The sequence below is a fragment of the Galeopterus variegatus genome, unplaced genomic scaffold (genome assembly GCF_000696425.1).
Source record: "Galeopterus variegatus unplaced genomic scaffold, G_variegatus-3.0.2 Scaffold3613, whole genome shotgun sequence".
In the NCBI taxonomy this organism is placed as follows: domain Eukaryota; kingdom Metazoa; phylum Chordata; class Mammalia; order Dermoptera; family Cynocephalidae; genus Galeopterus; species Galeopterus variegatus.
The window spans coordinates 190,873-213,485 of NW_007729724.1; the positions used below are offsets into that span (position 1 = coordinate 190,873).

General features: G+C 34.2%; 1 protein-coding gene across 1 annotated transcript in view; it reads right to left on the reverse strand.

Annotated features, from left to right (window-relative positions):
• The window catches only part of LOC103601160 (tetratricopeptide repeat protein 37-like), a 32,291-nt gene continuing 9,678 nt past the window's right edge, over positions 1-22,613 (reverse strand). Inside the window, exons 5-11 of the mRNA XM_008585536.1 lie at positions 21,777-21,905; positions 17,785-17,906; positions 15,818-15,976; positions 10,051-10,203; positions 5,130-5,260; positions 4,684-4,807; positions 1-1,294 (exon numbers count right to left, since the gene is read on the reverse strand). Coding sequence (XP_008583758.1) covers positions 1,220-1,294; positions 4,684-4,807; positions 5,130-5,260; positions 10,051-10,203; positions 15,818-15,976; positions 17,785-17,906; positions 21,777-21,905 — 893 coding nt within the window. The 3' untranslated portion in view covers positions 1-1,219. The remainder of the gene's footprint in view (positions 1,295-4,683; positions 4,808-5,129; positions 5,261-10,050; positions 10,204-15,817; positions 15,977-17,784; positions 17,907-21,776; positions 21,906-22,613) is intronic.

The following is a 22,613-nucleotide window of genomic DNA, read 5'->3' on the forward strand; positions in this document are numbered from 1 at the left end:
TATGAATGAACATTATAATTTCTTAGGCATGCCTTTAAAATGCAGAGGCCTCCATCCTTAAATATTCTGATTGCATAGGTCTGAATGATAACAATGTTCAGCCAAGTCTGGGAAACACCAGATTACAGTTCAGACTAATAGATTAACCTCTGAACTACAATTTAATTACAGAATACTATCAATTTATATTATCTCACAAAGTAACACTGTGAAGCTGCTAGCTTAGAAAAAACACATACATAAATTACATAACCACACACCTCTGTACAATAAACAATATATGTAAATGTCTGGAAATATTTTTAAAACATCAAATCCAAAGTAAGCAACACAGTTTCTTCAAATATGTAAAGGGCTTTTGGAAAAAAAATAGATAATTCTACTTTCAAGTTTTAAAATTTGATATTCAGAAATTATGTCATCAATTATATTATGTTATCAATTATGATATTGATACCATAAAGAAAATAAGAACACTTTTTTATTTCAGAAAGTTCAAGTCTTTTCATCATAATTGAAGGAATTACATGATCAATTATACAGACATTATTTTCCAAAATTTTCCGTGTTTTTAAATGCAGCCACACACCTGAGCGTTGTGAATTATATAAACATATCCATTAGCAGTCTCACCACACTTATTTATCAACATTTATTGGTGAGTCTTAGACATAAAGGATATGTTTATATAATTCACAACATTAATTCTTCAAAAGAATCTGAGATGAACCATTAGCAAAATAAGTTGTAAGGTTATTTAGATTTTATGATGAGTTGGTCTACTGAACTGCAGAATTCATAGGTGGAATTAAATCTTTGAATTTGTTTTTAATAAATGAAAATTCTGTGTTATGCTAATCTTCTTTTGCACATTATTTAGAAAATGGCTATTAGGGCTTTATTGTAAGGGATTACTTACAAAAAAAATTCCTATGCACCATGCTAGATGCAGAAAATAATGGTTCACAATAACTGTTGAGCAACTAAGAGAATCACGGTTTTCCTTTCATTATGAATTTCTCAAATCCAAGATTTTTTTCAGATTAAAATCAGATTAAATCCCTAACTTAAGAACTTCAACTTCTTTAGATTTAAAAAAGAAAAGGAACGGATGATTTATCTATAGTTTTTTAAAATGTTCCTTTGGGGAAAAAGTCTTCATTCATTGCTTCATTCTTACAGTTTTTTCTTTGCTTCCTTACTATTAAGTAATCCAGTGTTATTGTGAGGACAATTTCTGATTCAGTTCCAATGCTCTTGTATCACCATGAGTTTCGGCATTGTTTACTAGCACCTACGGGAAACCATATACAGGAATGTTAGTATTTTGTTTATTAACAATATTTACATCTAGACTCATAGAAGCCGAGTATTATAAAGTGCAGCAATTGTCTTAATAAGGCAACATCAAACCACACAAGAAAAAGTGACAACATGCAGCTTTTCAGTCATTTCTTGCTGAAATAAATTGTTCAACCAAAGCTAACATCAGAGAGAAGCACAATTCATTCAAATTAGTATACGACAACATTTTGATTGTTACAAATGTCAGCACTGTAAAAAATTAAAGATTTTGTTTGGCAGCTTTGTTTATAATACTGTCACCTCTAAACCCTCACCTCAAAAGACCATGTCATGCATAGAACCGTCCAAATGACATTGTTCCCCTTTAAAACCACAGCTTGAGATCTGGCTCTAAGTTCTAGGCTTTATCAAGAATCTTTCTATGATTGTCACCAATTCTACAAACTTGAACATTCCATTTCAGCTGATTATTCAACTACTGAAATATTTTTTGAGTATTTATTGTCAAACACTGTGAAGGGTCTGTGATTTTGCTCTATTTGCAAGCTAACTAGTTAGTCTGCTACAGTTTCATGGATGCTAACAGAAAATACACACTCTTAGGTCAAGACTCAGGTCTTCATTACTCAACGGTATAGCAAGTCACATGAGCCTAAACATATTTGCATCCATTCTCCTTGCCCTGTCAGCCTACTAGGGTGATGTGTAGAGACACAACTAGTTTCCCACATACACAGTGAGTTACATTACAAAACAGGAACTCTGAGCCTAGGAGATGCATGAGCCTAAACATATTTGCATCCATTCTCCTTGCCCTGTCAGCCTACTAGGGTGATGTGTAGAGACAAAACTAGTTTCCCACATACACAGTGAGTTACATTACAAAACAGGAACTCTGAGCCTAGGAGATTCAAATCTTTTATAATGGGCCTATCCCTTTGCTCTGCCTCCAAAGGCTGTTCACTACACAAACATCCTTGAAAGGACAGACTGCTACAATGGATAATGAGGCCCCATGCTCACAGGATGTTTAGAAACGCAAGAGATCCACAGTGAACTGTCTCCCAACATGCATACAAATTCCACCTTTTTGGTTTGCAACATGTTGATTACAATGCCTTTCTCCAAGCATTGTTTTCTTTAATATTTCTTTAATATTGTATGTTTCAACAAAAGGCTAACAATATTTCAAATGCTGCAGGTACTGAAACAGCTTTTCATTAAATTTTTTTTTTTTTAATTTTTGGCTAAAGTTATGAGAATCTGAACCCACTACATTTTTATATACTCTACCTTTTTCAAAAGAATTTTAGATATATATGTTTACATATTTAGATACCAGACCCATCCCTTGAGAAGTAGAGTTATAAATGTCACATGCACTTTGTAGAAAAGACAAGTAGTAAAATTATTTTTTCATAGACAATATGAACATCCCATCAGATTCTGCCCACTCTATCTATCCCTATCCTATCTACCTGTTTGCCTCCACTGCAATAGCCATAAAAAAAATAAAACTTGCACCTAGTACCTTTGTCTATCCTTTTTCTTACTCTATATAGCACATTAACATAATGTATTATCTCTAGCTTAAATTGGTGGTCCTCAGCAAGGAGCAATTACACCCCAGGGATAATCTGACAATGTCTGGAAGATATTTTTGGTTGTCACAAGTAGGGCGGTGGAGGGTTAGCCAGTTAGCTTAGTTGGTTAGAGCACAGCCTTGTAACTCCAAGCTCAAAGGTTCAGTCCCTGGTACCAGCCAGCCACCAAAACAATAAATAAACAAACAAGTAGAGCAGTGGAGAGAAGGACAGTGCTACTGGCATCTCGTGGTTAGAGACCAGGCATGCTGCTAAACATCCAACCTTGCACAGGAGGCTCAGCACCCATCCCCAACCCACCCTCAAAGAAGAATTACCCAGTCCAAAATCTCAATAGTGCTGAGGTTGAGAAACTCTGGGTTAAACAGACTGTAAAGACTGTATCACCTTCCTAGCTCAGGAAAAGAGAAACATGGGCAGGCAAAAACAATCCTTACAACAATGAACTCATAGTCCTCTTTGGCATATGAGTGTCTCAGTACAAGACTAGTACCAACTCATGCTTTTTCTCTCCTTTGGTTTACTGCTTGGCTATTTTTTATTTAGACTTGCCTCTTTTTTTCTTTTTCTTTTCTTTTTTTTTTTTTTGTCTTTTTTCGTGTCCGGCAACAGATCGCAACCCTCAGTGTCGCGCCCGTACCGGACCAGGACCGGCAACGGGATCGCAACCCTCGGTGTTGCACCCGCTCCTCGCTCAGCCAGTGAGCGGGAACCGGTCTGTATGTGGGATCCGAACCCTCGGCGGGAGCGCCACTGCGCTCCCAAGCGGCGCACTGTAGCAGTGTGCCACCGGGCCGGCCCTAGACTTGCCTCTTGCTAAAACATTTATCCATCCATTTCTAAAGACATAATAAATAATATAAAAGAAAGAGAGTGCAGTCAAGTTATTCCTTTCTGGCCAAAAAAAAAAAAAGGAAAAAGAAAAGTTGACTCTCGGTACTGCCTCAGGTCAAGGTTAGATGGTCATACGTCTGCACTGCTACAAATTTCACCAGATCTTGGCTTTAGGTCAGCAGTTCTCAACTTTTTATAAACCTTAATCCATTTGATGTATGACTTTTAAACTTGAGATATTCCCACTGGTTCACAGATAAAAGATTGGCAATTAGGCAAACTCCCTATAATTCTACCCTTCTCTTTGACTTAAGAAAACTTATAAGAATGCATTGATAGAGAGGTATATGACATCCATTAATCTGCTATATTTTATTACACAAAATAAAAAAGTAAAACTATTTGCCACCTATGGTTATTATCCGATTACCTACAACATACTTCACAACTGATCATGAACACAAGATTTTTAAACCAATGCCCTAGACCTTGGTATTTGCTATTAGTTTGGATTCTGGCTTTGAAATGGTTATGATAAAAAAAAAATTAGTATAGCTTCCTCATATAAAGTTATCTTGTGTGTGTGTGTGTGTGTGTGTGTGTGTGTGTGTGTGTGTGTGTGTGTGTAGGTTGAATCAACATTAAACTATTTTTAATCACAACTTTAACAGTCCTGTTATTTATGCCAGAGTCCCAGCTTTTGATATTCCAGTAATTGAAATGGGGACTTCATAACTAACCCATGATAAGATACAAACTATATATTTAACCTTCAAGTCATGTGCACAAATGTTTCTCTACTTTCAATAGATACAACAGTAGACAAAGAATTACATGCTCATTTTTTAAAAATTCAATCATAAAGTACAGTAATTTTGAAAAATAACTCTAAAATCCTTAGGTCCAAGAAGAAATATTTGAAATAAAATCAATGCCTTACGTCAATGAGCTCATAGTCATTTTTAGCATATAAGTGTCTCAGCAGGTACCAACGTGCGGTTGACACAATAGATTTGGGATACCCAGGCTGATATACCACTCTCTCCAAAAGACGCCGTGTCTCTCTGGGAAAAAGATACTCACATTTAGTCTAAAGCACGTAAATTAACATAAAATTTTTCATATACTAGTCTCACACATACATTTTCTTTCCCATCCTTTTGCAGATGTGATACCTGATTAAACAAACATAAAGACTTTATTTTCTTCCTTACTGGATTACTAGAACCAGCCCTTCCAAAGTGGATACAGGTATATGAATAACTCCAAAGTTTTGTCTAACTAGTTTGTTAAACTAATTCTAAATCTTTCTTTGATTTTTTTTCCTAGAACGATTTAAAGTGTAAAAGCATTTCCAAGAAAAAAATGAATAAAGATTCTTCATACCTTGCCCCCATTTTGCGGTTGAATTGTAACAAAGCTTGTAAAAGAACAGCCAGTGGACAAAAGCAAAGTTTCAAGGCCTCAGTTGTAGCCTCTTGAACCAAGGATGACCAGTGATCATTGGAAATATTAGCCTGTAAAAACATACGATGAATATTAACTCAAAGCTTTTAACACATTTACTTTAAAAGTATGCGATTCAATTCTAATTTATTGAGCACCTACTTGTCCAAGTCACCAAATAAATGATACAAGGAGCATAATACTAAAAAATGATTTAAGGTCTGATCTCTGCCCTTAACAGGTTACAAAATAGGGTAGACCAGGATAAAGAAAGGTTTCAAAGAGGAGACATCATTTAAAAAACACTAAAATATTTGTCGAAAGAAACTGTAGTATTGTACTACATTGGTGAATAAAATCCATGAGTTAGTAAGCCTTTGGTTTACCAAATATACAAAACTCCATTTAATATAATTAATTATTTAACTGGTAGTGATAAACATAAAGTTCTACATTTCAAAAATTATCTAAGGAGAGAGAAAAGGCTGAAATAATGTATCTTAATAAAATCCCAATATAAAAAGAAAGTGCAGATCAGATCAGAGATAAATTCAAAGTGATCAGTACTGAAAACTTTTTTTTAAATTTCACTTTATGGGAAATAATGTTAATGTATCTATATATGACGTGGGTTACAAACTTTAGTCTTATAATATGTACTGACTCAAAAATAACATAGACAAATATTTCCTAAGACATAGTAACTAAAAATAAAATGTTGGAACACTACTAAATCACGTAAGGAGAAAAGATGCATTAAAAATCTTTTACTAGGGGCCGGCCCGGTGGCGCACTGCTACAGTGCGCTGCTTGGGAAGCGCGGCAGCGCTCCCGCTGAGGGTTCGGATCCCACATACAGACCGGCCGCTCACTGGCTGAGCGAGGTGCAGGAGCAACACCGAGAGCTGCAATCCCGTTGCTGGTCCCGGTCCGGTACGGGCACGACACTGAGGGTTGCAATCCGTTGCAGGTCACGAAAAAAGACAAAAAGGAAAAAAAAAAAAATCTTTTACTAGGCTGGCTGGTTAGCTCAGTTGGTCAGAGTGTGGTGTTACAACACCAAGGTCAAGAGTTTGGATCCCCATACCAGCCAGCCACCAAAAAAAAAAAAAAATGTGTGTGTGTGTGTGTACATATATATTTTTTTTCACTGAAAACCTCAAATTGTAACCAAGTTTTCATGATTACATGTGTCTAGAGTACACATTTTAATAAAGTCAATGTAATAAGTCAATATGCACTCCATTCCAAATACCAGATTATAAAAAAAAAAAAAATGTTAGAGCAATAATCTCTGAATGTAGTACAGGCAAAAGTAATTTATGTAATCAAGTAAGAAGCAGCTATAAAGATCATGAATTTGAAAATAAAGAATTATGATGCATCTTCTATAAACACAGCAGCAGTGAGGCCTTGGGTACATCTGATAAATAATACAAGGCAAGGCACATTCTAATAAAATTATTCCTAACATCTTTTTAAAAACCAGTAACAAAACTCTCACTGAATGCTGTTAATAGTGCACTCTCTAAATTCCAAGAAATCACATAAAGCACTCTGTAAAGTTAGCCCAAAGATGATTATATAAGAAAAAGTTACTACATATAACTGGCATACTGAACAATGTGATCGAAATGCACTTTTTATTTCTGCCTCCCACTATCTCTTTAATATCTGAAGGAGACATTTTTCTGTCCTTCAGTGTGAACTACAGTAGGCCCTATGATTCTCATATCCACTATTCTTACATTCTTTCACAAACAGTCTCAATTAGAATGTTCTCTTCTTTTTAACACTGTAATCTTCATTCAAAGATAATATCACACACACACACACACACTCTCATCCCCTCAGCTCTCAGCTCTCAGGCCAGGATATAGTTACAGGCAGTAGCAAATGGCTTGTTCATCCTCACATCTCTTCTTGCTAACTACAATTTCAGGACTCTACTAAAAAACCAGAAGTTTGTATTTGACTGATACCATTGTAAGATGGTGTCAAGCTCTCCAGGCCTAACAGATATTTAAAGTTATTTTTCTCCTGCAGTTTTATCAGAGACTCCCAACTTCATGGGCAGTCTCTCAACTGCATGCCCAGCTATATAACCGACAGTGCCCAGTGCAAACTAAAAGTGTAGGGCCCTTTGTTAAAAATTACTAAGAATTTTGAGATAGCAACTGCAGAGCATTAAAAGCCAAGTGTGGAGCCCTGTGCAAATGCACAGAACACATGCCTGTGAAGCCAGCCCTGCTCATCTGCAGTTGTGCTAACCTGGGCAAATGTATTCTATTCTACATACTCACTCTCTCCACATCCTCTAACAATATGGAAACTTCTGGCTTCCTTTCTACTGAGATCCTATCATCCTTCTAGCTGGCCCTACTGGACAGGATCTAAGATAACTCCTGTGCCAGCCCACTCTCACACTTGGCATCACTCATTTTTAGATCTGATAAACTCTGAAAGTGCTGCCAATCCCATCTAGAATCCCATCTAGGAATCTATTCACCTTTGGAATTCATTTACTGTTGACCAGTCTCTCCCAGAAGCACAGTCACTTTCCAAAACACTAGCAACTCTTTTCTCTATTCTAACACCTTAGATTGAAAGCCACTTCCTCTGGAGCATGTGTCTGATACCTGTCCATATGCTTCTAGACATGTGTTTCCAAGACCTCACAGGACACACATTAAAGCCTCCCTCTCTCTGGTAGTACCCCCCTTCCTCACTTTTGTGTGTATCTATCTGTGGAAATGTTCCAGGGAAACAAGGGGGAAGCAACAGCTGTCCACAAAGAAATTTCTTCACAAATCTTTCTCCAACTCCACTCTTCTGCTGCTTTTACAGCTTCCTTTAGGTTAGTGTTACAGCCACTTCAAAAATCTGTACCTTGATCTGATATCTCACTTAGAAATCCTACATCTAATATTTTAGCTAATCTTGCAGTTTAATATCCAGCTCATATATTATCACAGAAACAGTAGTCTTTCATAAAACAGTCTAATTTTTATATATTATTTTCCCTACACTGCCAGCTATTTACCATAGAAATATGGCATCTTTATTCCTTTACAATAATTGTTAGGTGTCAAATTTTTTAACAAGAACAAATTAGACTTGGATAGTGCTTTAAGGTTTAAAAAGGCATTTATAAATGTTACTTCATTTGATATTCATAACAATCCCATAAGAAGGCAAAGTAGGTATTATCTCCACTATTACAAAAAAGGAAAACGACTCTAAACTGTTTAATTAGCTGAAGGCTTCACAGACAGTAAATGGTAGAACCAGAACACAGGCTCTTAGAGAAAATACTTTTGTGGTGATAGTAGTAGTGGTGGGGGCAGGTAGACATGGGTATTACTAAATTGCAAGTTAATTTCCTCACTTGTAAAATAGGGTTACTGTGACTACTAAATAAGTTAATATGTGTAAACACTTATAACAGTGCCTAGCACAGACTAAGGGCTACATATATTTGTTATCATTATACCTACTATTAATTTTTTTTATTCCAGGTCAGATTTAATTTCCCAGCATTAAAAAAAAAACCCACCAAATAATATTTAAAACTAACAAATAATAAGTTAGGCTAAAAGAGTGTCTACTTCTTCAGTTCACATATTCAAGAATGTGTTACAGGTACTCTGTGTGTCTTCTAGAACTCACCAGTTACCAAGGCCATAAAGACCTTTGTTAAATATAAATGTGACAAACAAAACAAAATGTTTGGTTGATCTACAATTACAGCTTCCACTATTTCTTTCCACCAAAGTCATCTCAACTTTGGCCACATTATTATTAGCCCATTCATTCAGAAACCAAATCCTGTGCAGAAGGCAGAGTGGTAAAGCAAGGAAGCAAGGGTGAGCAAAACATGGCCCTGATGTAAGGAGCTCTTAATGTGCTCCACGGTAATAGCACAAAGCTGACAAATTTTCCTAATTCTTATATTTCTTTGTCAAAATTCCTAGTTAAAGTGAGTAAATCACATTCACATGCATTACTAGAGCAAAAACAAGTCTAGGACAATCTCTTCTGACCATGTAGAACAGAAAGAATGACAGTTTATCTTTTAATTATAAAAGTAATATGCTCATGACAAAAAAATTCAAACACTATCAAAATATACCGAATGAAAAATTCTCCTCTACCATCCTTTAAAACCCCCAATCCCATTCTCCAAACTAACTGCCATTAAGTTTCTTATATATATTTCCATATAATTATCTTTCTATGTGCTTATAAGTGCATACACACACAAACACACATGGTGTATTTAAACACATATATTCATAAAAATATATACCACATATACACTGAAATAGGATTGTGTCATACATACTGTTCTGCAGTTTTCCATCACCCCCACATAAATATATATCTTGAAGAATTTTCCCTACCAGCACATAAGACTTTCAGATTAACAAATGTAAACTGGTATCAGAAAAAAGGATGTCAAGTCATAAGTTACTAGAAATCCCTCTTAAAGAATGTCAAATTGAAGTGAGACATGACGAAAATGTTAAATATTGGCATCTTTGTCACAGATGAGTAGTTAGGTTTGATTCTAACTCAAATCACCAACAAACAAAAATACATATTCTGCTGTAATTCAATTTTTAAAATTGCAATCTTCGTTCTTCATTTTTTCCCAAACATTGACGATGTTCTCCTATAGTCTATGGATTTATGTTACTGTCATGTCCATCAGGAGCTCAAAATATGAGTCTATCAACAGGCCATATCAGAAGAAAATGAAAGAACAGGAACTCAATAGAATATCGCTATGTGAAAGCTTTCATGCTAAAGAAAATGAAAGAATTAGTATTTCATGATCATAAGTAAAACATGATCTTACCATGCAGACTTGCAATGCAAGCAGTGCCAGTCTCAACAGACTTGAGAGCTTTCCACTCCAACTGCCCTGTTGGGATGCCACCTGTAGACTCTTTCTGTAACACATCTCTGCAGCACCCATCATTCCTTGGGACTGATACACATGTGCCAGCCACTAAGGAACAGAAAGGGAGAAAGATGCAGAGGATTTAGTTTAGTACTCAGTCTGGTACCCCACTTCCAACAACTGTATAAACTTTGATTATGGTAAAACTTTAATTTAATTATTGCTAAGGTCTGTGCCCCAAAAATAAAAACTACGGGTCAAAAAAGGGGTACTCATATTTCATATTTCATGCCCATTCTATTAGCAACAGCTTATTAGCCCCACCTGGTCTGAAGTCTAAGTATCCCAAGATGGCAAGTCAGTAAAAAAAAAAAAAAAAAAGCAAAATGTAATGTGAAAACAGATATATCATGTAAACACTAACCAAAAGAAAGTTTGTGTAGTTGTATTAATATCTGACAAAGTAGACTTTAAGGCAAGAAATATTAAGAGATAAAGTGGGATGTTTCATAATTATAAAAGAGTCCATTCAATAGAAAGATATAAACACTCCTACATTTGTATACACCTAATAACACAGAATTTTTAAAACAAAAGTTGACAGAAATTAAAGAAGTAGACAAATCCAGAATCACAGTTGGACACTTTAACACACCTATCTCAGCAATGATTAAAGAAAAAGACAAAAAAAATCAGTAAGGATACAGAAGATTTAAACAATTAACCAGCTTGGTTTAAATGACACAGAATACTACACTCAATAGGTGCAGAATACATATTCTTTGCAAGTGTGTATGCAACATTTACCAAATTTGACCATATGGTGGATCATAAAACTAATCTCAACAAATTTCAAAGGACTGAAATCATACGAAGTATGTTCTGATTAAGTGAAATTAAATCAGAAATCAGCAACAGAAAGATATCTAGAAAATCCTCCCATATTAGAAATTTTACAACATGCTTCAGATTAAAAAAACAAAAAAAAAATGAGTCAAAGAAATCCTTACAGAAATTAGAAAATATTTTGAAATGAATGACAATAAAAGCACTACATATAATATTGCGGGGTGCATGTATTAAAGGAAGAGAAAATTCTATTGCTAGAAACTGGCGGGTCGGGGAGGAAGACAACAAAGTAAACCCAGAGAAAGTAAGGCAAAGAAAATAAGAGAAGAAATTAATAACATATAAGGAAAACATAATAAAGAAAATCAACAAAACAAAAAGTTGGTTTTTTGGAAAAAGTAATAACATTTTTAAAGTTACCAAGGAAAAAATAAGAAAATACAAATTACCAATATGAGAATGAAAAAGGGCAAATCATTACAGACCTTGCAAACATTAAAAAGAGGATATCATGAGCAATTTCATGCCAAAAAATTTGAAATTGAGATGCAATGGACAAATTCTTTGCAACTCAACCAATGCTAAAGAAATAGGAAATCTTAATAGGCCTACATCTATTAAAGAAATTTAGTCTGTAATTAAAAACATTCCCATAAAGAAAATTCCTGGCCTAAATGGCTTCAATAGTGAATTCTTCCAAACAGCTAAGAAATAATGACACTCATATACAAATACTTTGAGAAAATAAACAAAAAAGGAATAACAACATAGACACCAAAACCTAACAAAGACTTTATGGGAATGAAAAATTACAGGTCAATTTCTCTCACAAATATAGATGCAAAAATTCTAAATAAGATATTAGCAAATCAACTCCATCAATATATAAAAAGAATAAAGTTATTCTAAGAAAGCAAGGTTGGCTTAACATGTGAAAATCAATGTAGTTCACTACATTAACAGAATAAAGAAGGACTACTCTATGGATGCCCAGAAATGCATCTGATAAAATTTAAGACCTATTCATTATAAAAAACAAACCTCTCTCAACAAATTTGGAATAGAAGAGAATTTCTCTAATCTGATAAAGATATCTATAAAAACCTACAGCAAACACCATACTTAATAATGAAATAGTGAATGCTTTCCACCTGAGGTAAGTATAGCACAAGCATATTTAAACAATAACAGCAACAAAATACCCAAACACGTAGAAATAAATTTAACACAAAAGTGTAAAAGACCTCTAGCTTGAAAATTGCAAACACTGCTGAAATTTCACTTAATTGAGGAATGCAAGGGTACTTCAAAAAGTTCATGGAAATATCTGTGTTATCTTCCCATCCAAGTACTAACCAGGCCCGACCCTGCTTAGCTTCCAAGATCAGACGAGATCGGGCATGTACAGGGTGGGATGGCTGTAGACAAGATGTGTATTGTCTTAATTCTATTTTTCCACAAATTTTTTGAAGTACTCTCACATACTGCATTCATGGATAGAAAAACTCAGTAGAGTATTACTCTGTCAATGCTCCCCAAATTAAACTACAGACTCCACACAAACTTAACCGAGACCCCAGCGGGGTTTTGTGCGTATGTGTGGAAATTATATGGAAATGCAATAGCCCTAAAATGGCTATGATAAACTCAAAGGAGAATAAAAAAGCTGGAGGCCTTAATGTTACCATACATCAACATTAATTATAAAGCTACAAGTAAGAACAAATAGATCAATGGAAAAGAACAGGAAGCCCTAAAAGACCCACACATACATAGTCAGCTGATTTATGACAAAGGCATCACTGTAATTCAGTTAGGACTGAGTGGTGTTTTTAAAGAATGTTACTAGGTCAATTAGATATTCATACAAAAAAAAAAAATCAACCTTCACCCTTGCAGCATTCACAAAAATTAATCCAGGATAATCCATAGACCTAAATGTGAAAGGTAAAACAATAAAATTTCTAAAATAAAACAAAAAAACTTTATGAACTTAAAGTAAGCAAGGAGTTCTTAAATAGAACACCCCGAATAAAGCATTAACCATTTAAAAATATAAATTACACTCCATTAAAATTAAGAACTATTTATCAAAAAACATTAAGAGACTGTTAAAACAAGCCACAGACATGAGAAAATATCTGCAATACAAATATCCAAAAATGTGCTTGTATCCAGAAAATATAATCAATTCCAACACTTCAATAAGAAAAACAAACAGCCCATTAAAAATTATGCAAAGGCACTTCAAAAAGAGGATATCCAAAGGCTCAATAAGCATACGAAAAGTTGCTCCACATCATTAATCATCAAGTAAATGCAAGTTAAATCCACCACAAGATACTATTACTTATATATACACCAAAATGGGTGGAGGGGGGCGGAATTTTAGCAATATCAGCAACTGGAATGCTCATATACTACTACTGTGAATGTAAATTGGTACAACCATTTTGGAAAACTGGCAGGATCTACTAAAGTAAATATACATAAACCCTATTGCCCACCAAAAGACATGTCCAAGCACAGCAGCATATTCCTAATGGCCAAAATCTGGGAACAACCCAAATGTCCATCAACAGTAAAAGAAATATATATTATAATATATTCATAAAATGAAATAAAAATATTATAGCCATATGAAACAACTAAATAAATCTCACAGATATGATGTTGAGTGAAAGCAGCCAGATGCAAAAGCTACATTTACATGAACTACATTTACATGAAGTTCAAAAATAGACAAAATTAGATAGAAATGATAGAATAGTAGTTTCTCTTTTGGGGGGGGATGGGTAGGGGGAGGCATGAGGGGGAGGCATGGGGAGGAGGCATGCGGAGGAGGCATGAGGAAAGCAGTTAAGTTGCTGGAAATGTTCTGTATTTTGATGTGGGTAGTGGTTAAACTGGTATATGCACATGTAAAAATTTCATGAGTGGTACTTTTAAGATTTTTGCACTTTATTCCTTGTGAATTATACCATAATGTAAAAGAAAATACACACAACACATATACCATCTCTTGAAATTTCACTTACTATATCATCTATCCTTCAATTTTTCCCTTTTAGTTTGACAAAGTTTTTCTCCCCTTTTTAAAGAATACAAGATTACAATGCAACAGCAAAAAAGCAAATAATCCTATTAAAAAATGGGCAAAGGACCTGAATAGACATTTCTCAAAAGAAGACATACAAATGACCAACAAGCACATGAAAAAATGCTCAACATCACTAATCATCAGGGAAAGGCAAATTAAAACCACAATGAGATATTATCTCAGCCCAGTTAGAACCGCTATTACCAATAAGAGAAAATAACAAATGCTGGCGAGGAGGCAGAGAAAAAGGAACCCTTCTACATTGTTGGTGGGAATGTAAATTGGTACATTTACAGTTGCCGAAAATAGTTTCTCAGCTTATGATCCAGCTATCCTACTACTGGGTATATACCCAGAAGAAATTAAATCAATACATCAAAAATACACCTGCATTCTCATTTTCATCACAACGCTATTCACAATAGCCAACAGATGGAATCAACCTAATTGCTCATCAACAGATGAATGGCTAAAAAAAAAAAACTGTGGTATATACTACTATAATGGAATACTACTCAGCTATAATAAAAAAATGGTATCATTTGCAGCAACATGGAAGGAACTGGGAACCATCATGTTAAGTGAAGTCAGGCACAGAAAGACAAATATCACATGGTCTCACTCATATGTGGAATCTAAAAAAAAAATAACAAAAAAACAACAAAAAAGTGGCTCTCATAGAAGTACAGAATAAAATAATAGTTACCAGAGGCTAGGAGGGGAGGGAGATTGGGAGGAGGAGAAGTGTTGGAATAACAGATATAAAACTAGGCTATCTACCCTAAGGGATTCATTGTGCAGCATATGCATGTACTGAAACAACAACGTTGTACCCCACAAAAGTAATATAAATAAAATTGGGGGAAAAAAAAAGAATATGAGATCATCAATATCCAGTTGACTTTAGAATTAGGTATCTAAATCACGTATGACAAACTTACTCTAAGAGAGGAAAGAAAGCACCATCTTTCTTCAAGGATAAGAGTAAAAAGGAGGCTTAGCTTGCATAATCTAGAAATTCATGTCATTAGATAATTTTATTCATATCTAAAGCAGGGATATCAAAAAATTGATATAATGAAAGATCAGAATGAAGAACAACCTGTACTAAAATAAGTTTCTATAAAATCTATATCAAAATGCTCCTTTAAAACTTTCTCTGTGGTACAGAAGGAAATATAACAAATTGAATAAGATAATTATGTGCTTCCTTGTGTTTTAATATCAATAAGAATAAAGCACATAGTGATCATTGTGTGTTTGTTACTGTGGATAATCACAGCCGACTAAAAGCACACCATCTGTTGATTCGGGCCTCAATCCTGAAAATACCTATTTCTAAAAGCACTACATACCCATTAAAATCTTGGATATGGCTTACTTATAAAGCAGCTAGAGAAAAACTACACACATCCCTTCTAAAGGCAGAGTTAAACACCATTATGGTAACCTTTTTATAAAATGTCTGCAACAATTCTTTAGCCCTCTTACATCAACCCTATGTAAAAGATAGTATTTTCACCATTGTTTTAAATTGAGGAAATTTATAATCAACAATTAAGAAAGCTTTGAAGCATTATAGCAGCAGATCTAAAATTAGTATTCAACATCCTTAGTTCCCCTAACCACAATACCCTTTACATGTTGAAATTGAGAGATATAAGTTGAGTTTACAAGAAAGACAGACAAATAAAGATGGAACATATCCCTGATCTCAAATAATATCATTGAGTATTTTAATTCAGGACTCATGTAAGAAAAGAGAGAATTTACCTGCCAAGCCGGAACCGAGGTTGAGTTGGACATGACTGTTTTTTGCAGCTCTTCAAGTACAGCATCTGGGAGTGGCTTTTGTGACTCCAGGAGTGGTTTACATTGAACTTGTCTCAAAAGTAAAATAACAGCTGGCTGATCAGGGTTACTTTTTAAATTCTAAAAATCAAACCCCAAATAGGAATACATCAAATAGGCTCTTAAATAGTAAATGTGAAGGCAATTAAGCTATTCTCCATGTTGGGGAAAAAAATAATTCTGAATTTAAACTTTTTCTAAAGACTAAACAGTCGGAAAAGCTAAATAAACACTGGACAGCCTGGGAATATCAGACTCTACATTTAAATAATCTTTAATATCAGCAATGCTATTATTATAGTTTATAAGTCACTTATTTTAGATTCCCTATGTCTTTTGACTTAATTTATCCTTAGGCGATAGCCTGAAAAATTTAGTTTCTGAATGTAAATAGCTGAACTAAGAAAATACAAAATTAAGGGTTCCACTATTCCTTACTGGAACAAACTACACTACATAAGAAGGAAAGAGGTATAGATTTTTTTCTTTCTCAACCTCTTAACAAAGATATTCACTACATGTCTTTCTTCTAGGTAAAGACTTCTCAGACACTGGGAGTAAGAGAAATGACCCATTTTCCTATTTCCCTAAGCTATTATTTATACCCTAAAACGTACATAAATAAATGTATTGTATATATGAATATGTATCTCCTCTTATATGTATGTACATACGAAGTTAAAGAATTTCTCTAAACAAGTCCTTCCATTATCATTTTAAATATTTTTCTCTATTGCTTGTCCCTCAATAGCATACCTCTTTATTTTTTACTCATTAGATCATAGTCTTAAATGTATTTCTAAAACATATTTGATTGCTTTATTCTAAGTAAAAGATTGGAACAATAAAATCACAAGGAAAGGTTCATAAAGTAGTATCCCTTATTCTATCAGAGAGTGCACAGCAACTGTTAATTTACGCTTAAGAATCACCCACTGTATAACAGCCTGTCCTAAACTTTTCTCAGACGGTAACTTTTAAATAACAGAGAAAATGTATTACTCTGCTTTTCAGAGAATTAAAAGACTGAAGGGATCTTCAAAAGTCTATTCTTCTTTCCCTGTAAAATTTATACTGATATTTCAAAAAATATTTTTAGGAAGACAACACAATGTCCCCAGTAAACACTTATGAAAAATGATGTTTTCAGGAAAAGTCATGTTTAAAACTCTCTTTATCCATTAAGTGATTTCTCAGTAGATTTATGAGACTGATTCATTCATTCAATAAGTATTTCTTGAGCCCCTACTATGTGCTTATTAGCAAGGTGCTAAGAATTTGCTAACAGAGCCTACAAGCACAGAGCCCTACAATCCTGGCATGTAAAAACTGACAACTGAGCAGTTCCAGTCAACCATTCAACAATCTCCACTGTCATTCTATGTGGTTCAGAGCTTTGGAAAAATGAATGGATACTGGAAACATAACATTCTGAAGGGAGTAACCAGAAATGAAAGGAATATATTACCTCCCTAATGATATAAAAAAACCAAAAATTAAAAAAAGATCTATTAAGAGCTTGAGACCTAGAGTCAGACAAATATGAGTTCAAATTGCAACTCTATCCATTTCTAGCTGTGAGCTCCTGTGTAAATAACTTACCTTCTTTAAGCCTTAGTTTCCTCATTTGTAAAAATGGGGACAACAATATATACCTGCACCTAGAATGGTTGTGAAGTTCAAATACAAAATGCTAAATGCAGTGACCAGCTTGTACTAAATAGTCAATAAATGTTGGTTGTTACCATGATAATCACAGTCATCACCATCTATACCACCACGGCCACCACCACCACATGTTCTTTAAATAACATACACTCCATTTCTGAAGTTATGTTCCAAGTAGGATAAGAATCCATAAATTTCAATGCACAATTCCATAATTATACCTTTGTGCAAACAGCTTCAGCTTCAGATATTCTTCCTGTGTCTATCAGACCAGTGACGGCTTGTGAGAGAGACCACTTTTCAAGAGATTGGTTATAATTTTCAGGGAATTCTTTGTCTTTAACTATAAACAAAAAATGCCAATGTTACTTTCTTCTGCAATTTATAATGCATTCTCAGAGGAGTAACTAGTTGGTGAAAAGTATTATCAGTATCATGCATATATAATTTTTAAAATTTTCATGTACCACTGGCATACCATAGACTATCCTGACATGAGACAGGTTCTGAAAAGTTTCACGGTAGGAGTATTTGTAGCTCAATAATGTAAGGTCTCATAACACTTGTGACTTACATCAAAAATCACTATATCTACAATAACACTGAAAATAATTCACTGAAAAAATTTAAAGATTTACTGCAATAATTGACATAATATAAACTACACATATTCAAACCATACAGTCTAATGAGTTTTGACATAAGTATACATCAGTGAACCATCACTACAATCAAGACAAGGAACATATTCATTATTATCAAAAGTTTCTTCCTGTTCCCCCTTTGTAATCACTTCTACCTCCACCCAACCCCATCCCCTCTTACTCTCTGTCCTCAGGCAACTCCTAATCTGTTTTCTGTCACATAGACCAGTTTACATTTTCTAAAATTCATATGAATGGAATCATACATGTATAAACTCTTTGGCATCTTTTGCAAGTATCAACATGGAGAATTATATTCATTTTCAAATGTTAAAGCAACCTTGCATTGCTAGAATAAATCCTACTTGCTCATGATATAATGTTAATACATAATCTTTTTTATGTATTGTTGGATTTGAATTCCTAAGGGTTTGTTATGAATATCTCCATCTCTGTTCACAGGTAATGTTCTGTAATTTTTCTTTTCTTGTGGCTTAGGTGTTAGGGTAATGCTAGCGTCATAAAAGATGTTAAGAAGTGCTACTATCTCTTCAATTTTCTGGAAGAATTTGTGTAGAACTGGTATTATTTCTTCCTTAAAAGTTTGGTAGAATTCTTCAGTTAAGCCATCTGGTCCTGGTGTTTTATTAGAAGATTTTTAGCTATAAATTCAATGTCTTTAATAGATATACAGCTATTCAATTTACTTCTCCTTGAGTGAACTTTGTGTCTTTTTGGGAACTTGTTCATTTCATCTAAGTTGCCAAATTTTATGGTATAAAGTTCGTAAGATTCTTATTAACCTTTTAATAGCTGTAGTGGCATATTCTCTTTCATTCCTAACATTAGTACTCTGTCTTCTTTTTCCTGATTCATCTAGTTAGAGGTTTGTCACTTTTATTGATCTTCTTAAAAGAATCAGTTTTGGGTTTTATTGATTTTGTCTGTTGATTTTCTGTTTTCTATTTCATAGATTTCTACTCTTACCTTTATTATTTCCTTTTTTCTGCTTATTTTGTGTCTATTTTCCTCTTCCTTTTTCTAGTTTCTTAAGGTAAAAACTGAGGCCATTATTTTGAGGGAGGCCTTTCTCCTTTTCTAATGTAGACATTTAATACTATAAATTTCCCTCTAAGCAGTGCTTTAGTAGTACTGCATAACTTTGATAGGTTATGTTTTCATTTTCATTCATTTCAAAATATTTTCTAATTTCTCTTTGATTTGTTCTTTGACCTGTGTTTTTCAGAAGTATGTTATTTAGTTTTCAAGTATTTGAGAATTTTCCTGATATTTTTCTGTTATTGATTTCTAATTTAATTCCATTGTATTCAAATTACACACTTTGTATAATTCAAATTCTTTTAAATTTATTGAGACCTGTTTTATGGCTCATAATATGATGTATATGGGTAAATGCTGTGGCATGGCAGAACACTATCATACCAGTATGTAAATAACTGTGATTAAGATGCTAAAGGCTCTAATGATGGATAGAATAGACAGCATGCAAGAACAAATGGTAATGATGAAATCGAAATTCTAAGAAAGAACCTAAAGGAAATGCTAGAGAGCAAAGCACTCTTAACAGAAATGAAGAATGCTTTTGATGGGCATTATGGGTAGACTGAACACAGCTGAGGAAAGAATATCTGAGTTTGAGGCTATCTCAAGAGAAACAAACAAAATCAAAAAGCAAAGAGAAAAAAAGACTAAGGGTAACAACGGAATATCTAAGAACTGTGGGACAACTACAAAAGGTGTAAATACACATAATGAGAATTCGAGAAGATAAAGAGAAAGGAGCAGATGAAATATTTGAAAAATGATGACGGAGAATTTCCTTAAATTAATGTCAGATACACCAAATCACAGATCCTGAAAGCTCTGAGAATACTGAGCAGAATAAATGTTAAAAAAACTACACCTATGCATATGATTCTCAAACTACAGAAAATCAAAGATAAAGAAAAACTGATGGAAGCCAGAAGAAAAACACCTTACTTACAGAGAAACAAACATAAGAATAACACCCAACTTCTCTTCGGAAATGTTATGAGTAAGAAGAGAATGGAGTGAAATATTTAAGGTGTTGTGAGAAAAAAACACCAACCTAGAATTCTGTGTCCTGCAAAACTGTCCTTCAAAAGTGAAAAAGAAATAAAGACTTTCTCAGACAAACCAAAATTGATGGAATCTGTTGCCAGTAGACCTATCTCACAAGAAATGTTAAAAGAAATTCTTTAGAGAGAAGAAAAATGATAAACGTCAGAAACTCAGATCTACATAAAGAAAGGAAGAGCATCAAAGAAGAAATAAGTGAAGGTAAAATAAGAACTTTTAATTTTTCTTATTCTTAATCAATCTAACAGATAATAGATTGTTCAAAATAACAATAGCAACAATATATTCAATTATGTGTGTCTGTGTATATATAGGGCTACATATAAGCAAAATGAATGATAGCGATGATATACAAGAGGAATTAGGATTATTTTTTCATAAGGTACTTACACTACCCATGAAGTGGTATAGTGTTATTTGAAAGTGGACTGGTATAAGTTGCAAATGTATACTGCAAACTCTAGGGCAACCACTAAAAAAAGGAAAAAAAGAAGTATAACTGATAGGCTAACAAAGGAGAAAAAATGGAATCATATAAAATGTACAATAATCCACAAAAGGCAGAAAAAAAGAATGGAAGACAAAAATAGGAACAAAGAACAAGGGCAACAAGTAGAAAAAAGTATAAAAAAGATGGTAGGTATTAATTCAGCTATACTAATAATCGCTTTGAACGTCTATATCTATGTGGCTTTCTCCTTTTTTGGTGGGGTGGGTGGTGGGGGTGAAACAGCTGGCGGGTACAGAGATCAAACCCTATACCTTGGTGTGAACATCTATGTCTAAATGCACAAATTAAAAGACTGAGATTGTCAGAGTGGATCAAAAACAAAAATAGATTGTTTTTATTTCAAATCTGAAGAGGATGGCTTAAAAATAAATATGTTTTAGATATTTCTGATTTACCACTTAAAATAAGTTCACTTTAGTTTAATATTTTAATCTTTTCACTTTTCAATGTAAGATTTATAGATTTATAAGACACTGTTAACTGTATCTGATCAAATTAACAACTATTCTGGTCAAAATTCCCAGGAAGAATCACGAAGTTTTAGGATAGAAGTGACCTGGAAGGAGTCCTAAAACATCGCTCAAGTCTCAAAGCAGGTAAATGCTGCAAAACCAAGATTTCAGTTAATGGAACATATTGGACTTCTTAGCTATATGGAAAAGAAAATATATGCATGCCCATCACAATTCTGTGTTGCTATTATAACTATAGATTCTTTAATGAACATACTTTTATAACAATATACATTGAAGTTCTTTGTGTTCCTGATTTAACCATTTAAGAAGCCTGAATTAAATCATGTATAAAAATGCTTTTTTAAACTTACTTGAGGCAGGGCTGGCCAGTTAGTTCAGTTAGTTTGACCACAGTGTTATAACACCAAGGTCAAGTTCCCCATACTGGCCAGATGCCAAACAAAACAAAACAATAAACGTACTTGAAGCAGAAACAGCAGATAACAGTGCTAAGTATAAATCCATTCTCTTAGGCTGAGAGTTGTTCACTAGAGCCAGTTTATCATCAGCATGACAGGCTGCCATTAGCCCAGCCCAGACAGCAGGGTCACCTAAACACAAGAAATACAGTTAGAAGTTCTGTTAGTACCAACATATTGCTGAAAAACTACCAAAAATGAGAGTAAGAGTTTACAAGTACCAAAAAAATCAATAGTATCTTCAGAAGGATTCCACTTTCTTAAAGAAAAACTAAATATACTTGTTTTCAGAAGACACACTACTATGTTCATCCTTCAAGATTTACCATTTTTTCCAAACACATCAGAGCATGAGAAATAGCCTATGAAGCTCTTCTTCCATGGCTGGTTAGATCAGTTGCCTAGGGTTCTGTACCACTGTGGAAAGAGCAATTATATTCACTTTGACTGAAGACTAAGGACAAGTCTCAAACAGACACTCATCTTCATCACTTGTCCCTCATTTAAACTCAGTCACAGGATAAGCAAGAAAACATAATTTTTTAGTTCTTAAGAGAAGTTTAAGCCAAAGGAAAGGCTGAAGATTTTATCTACATTCTAACAGGCAAGCATAGGACTCACTTTATCATTCCAAGTGAAGCATGTATATGATTATATATATCCCTTTGCTAATTTGATCCTTCCTTCCTTCCTTCCTTCCTTCCCTCCCTCCCTCCTTTCCTCCTTCCCTCCCTCCCTCCCTCCCTTCCTTCCTTCCTTCCTTCCTTCACAGCAGCTTCAGGGAGGGGAGATGCCTGACAGTAGTGGGTTGAAGAGGTAATACTAGAAAGAGATTATGTA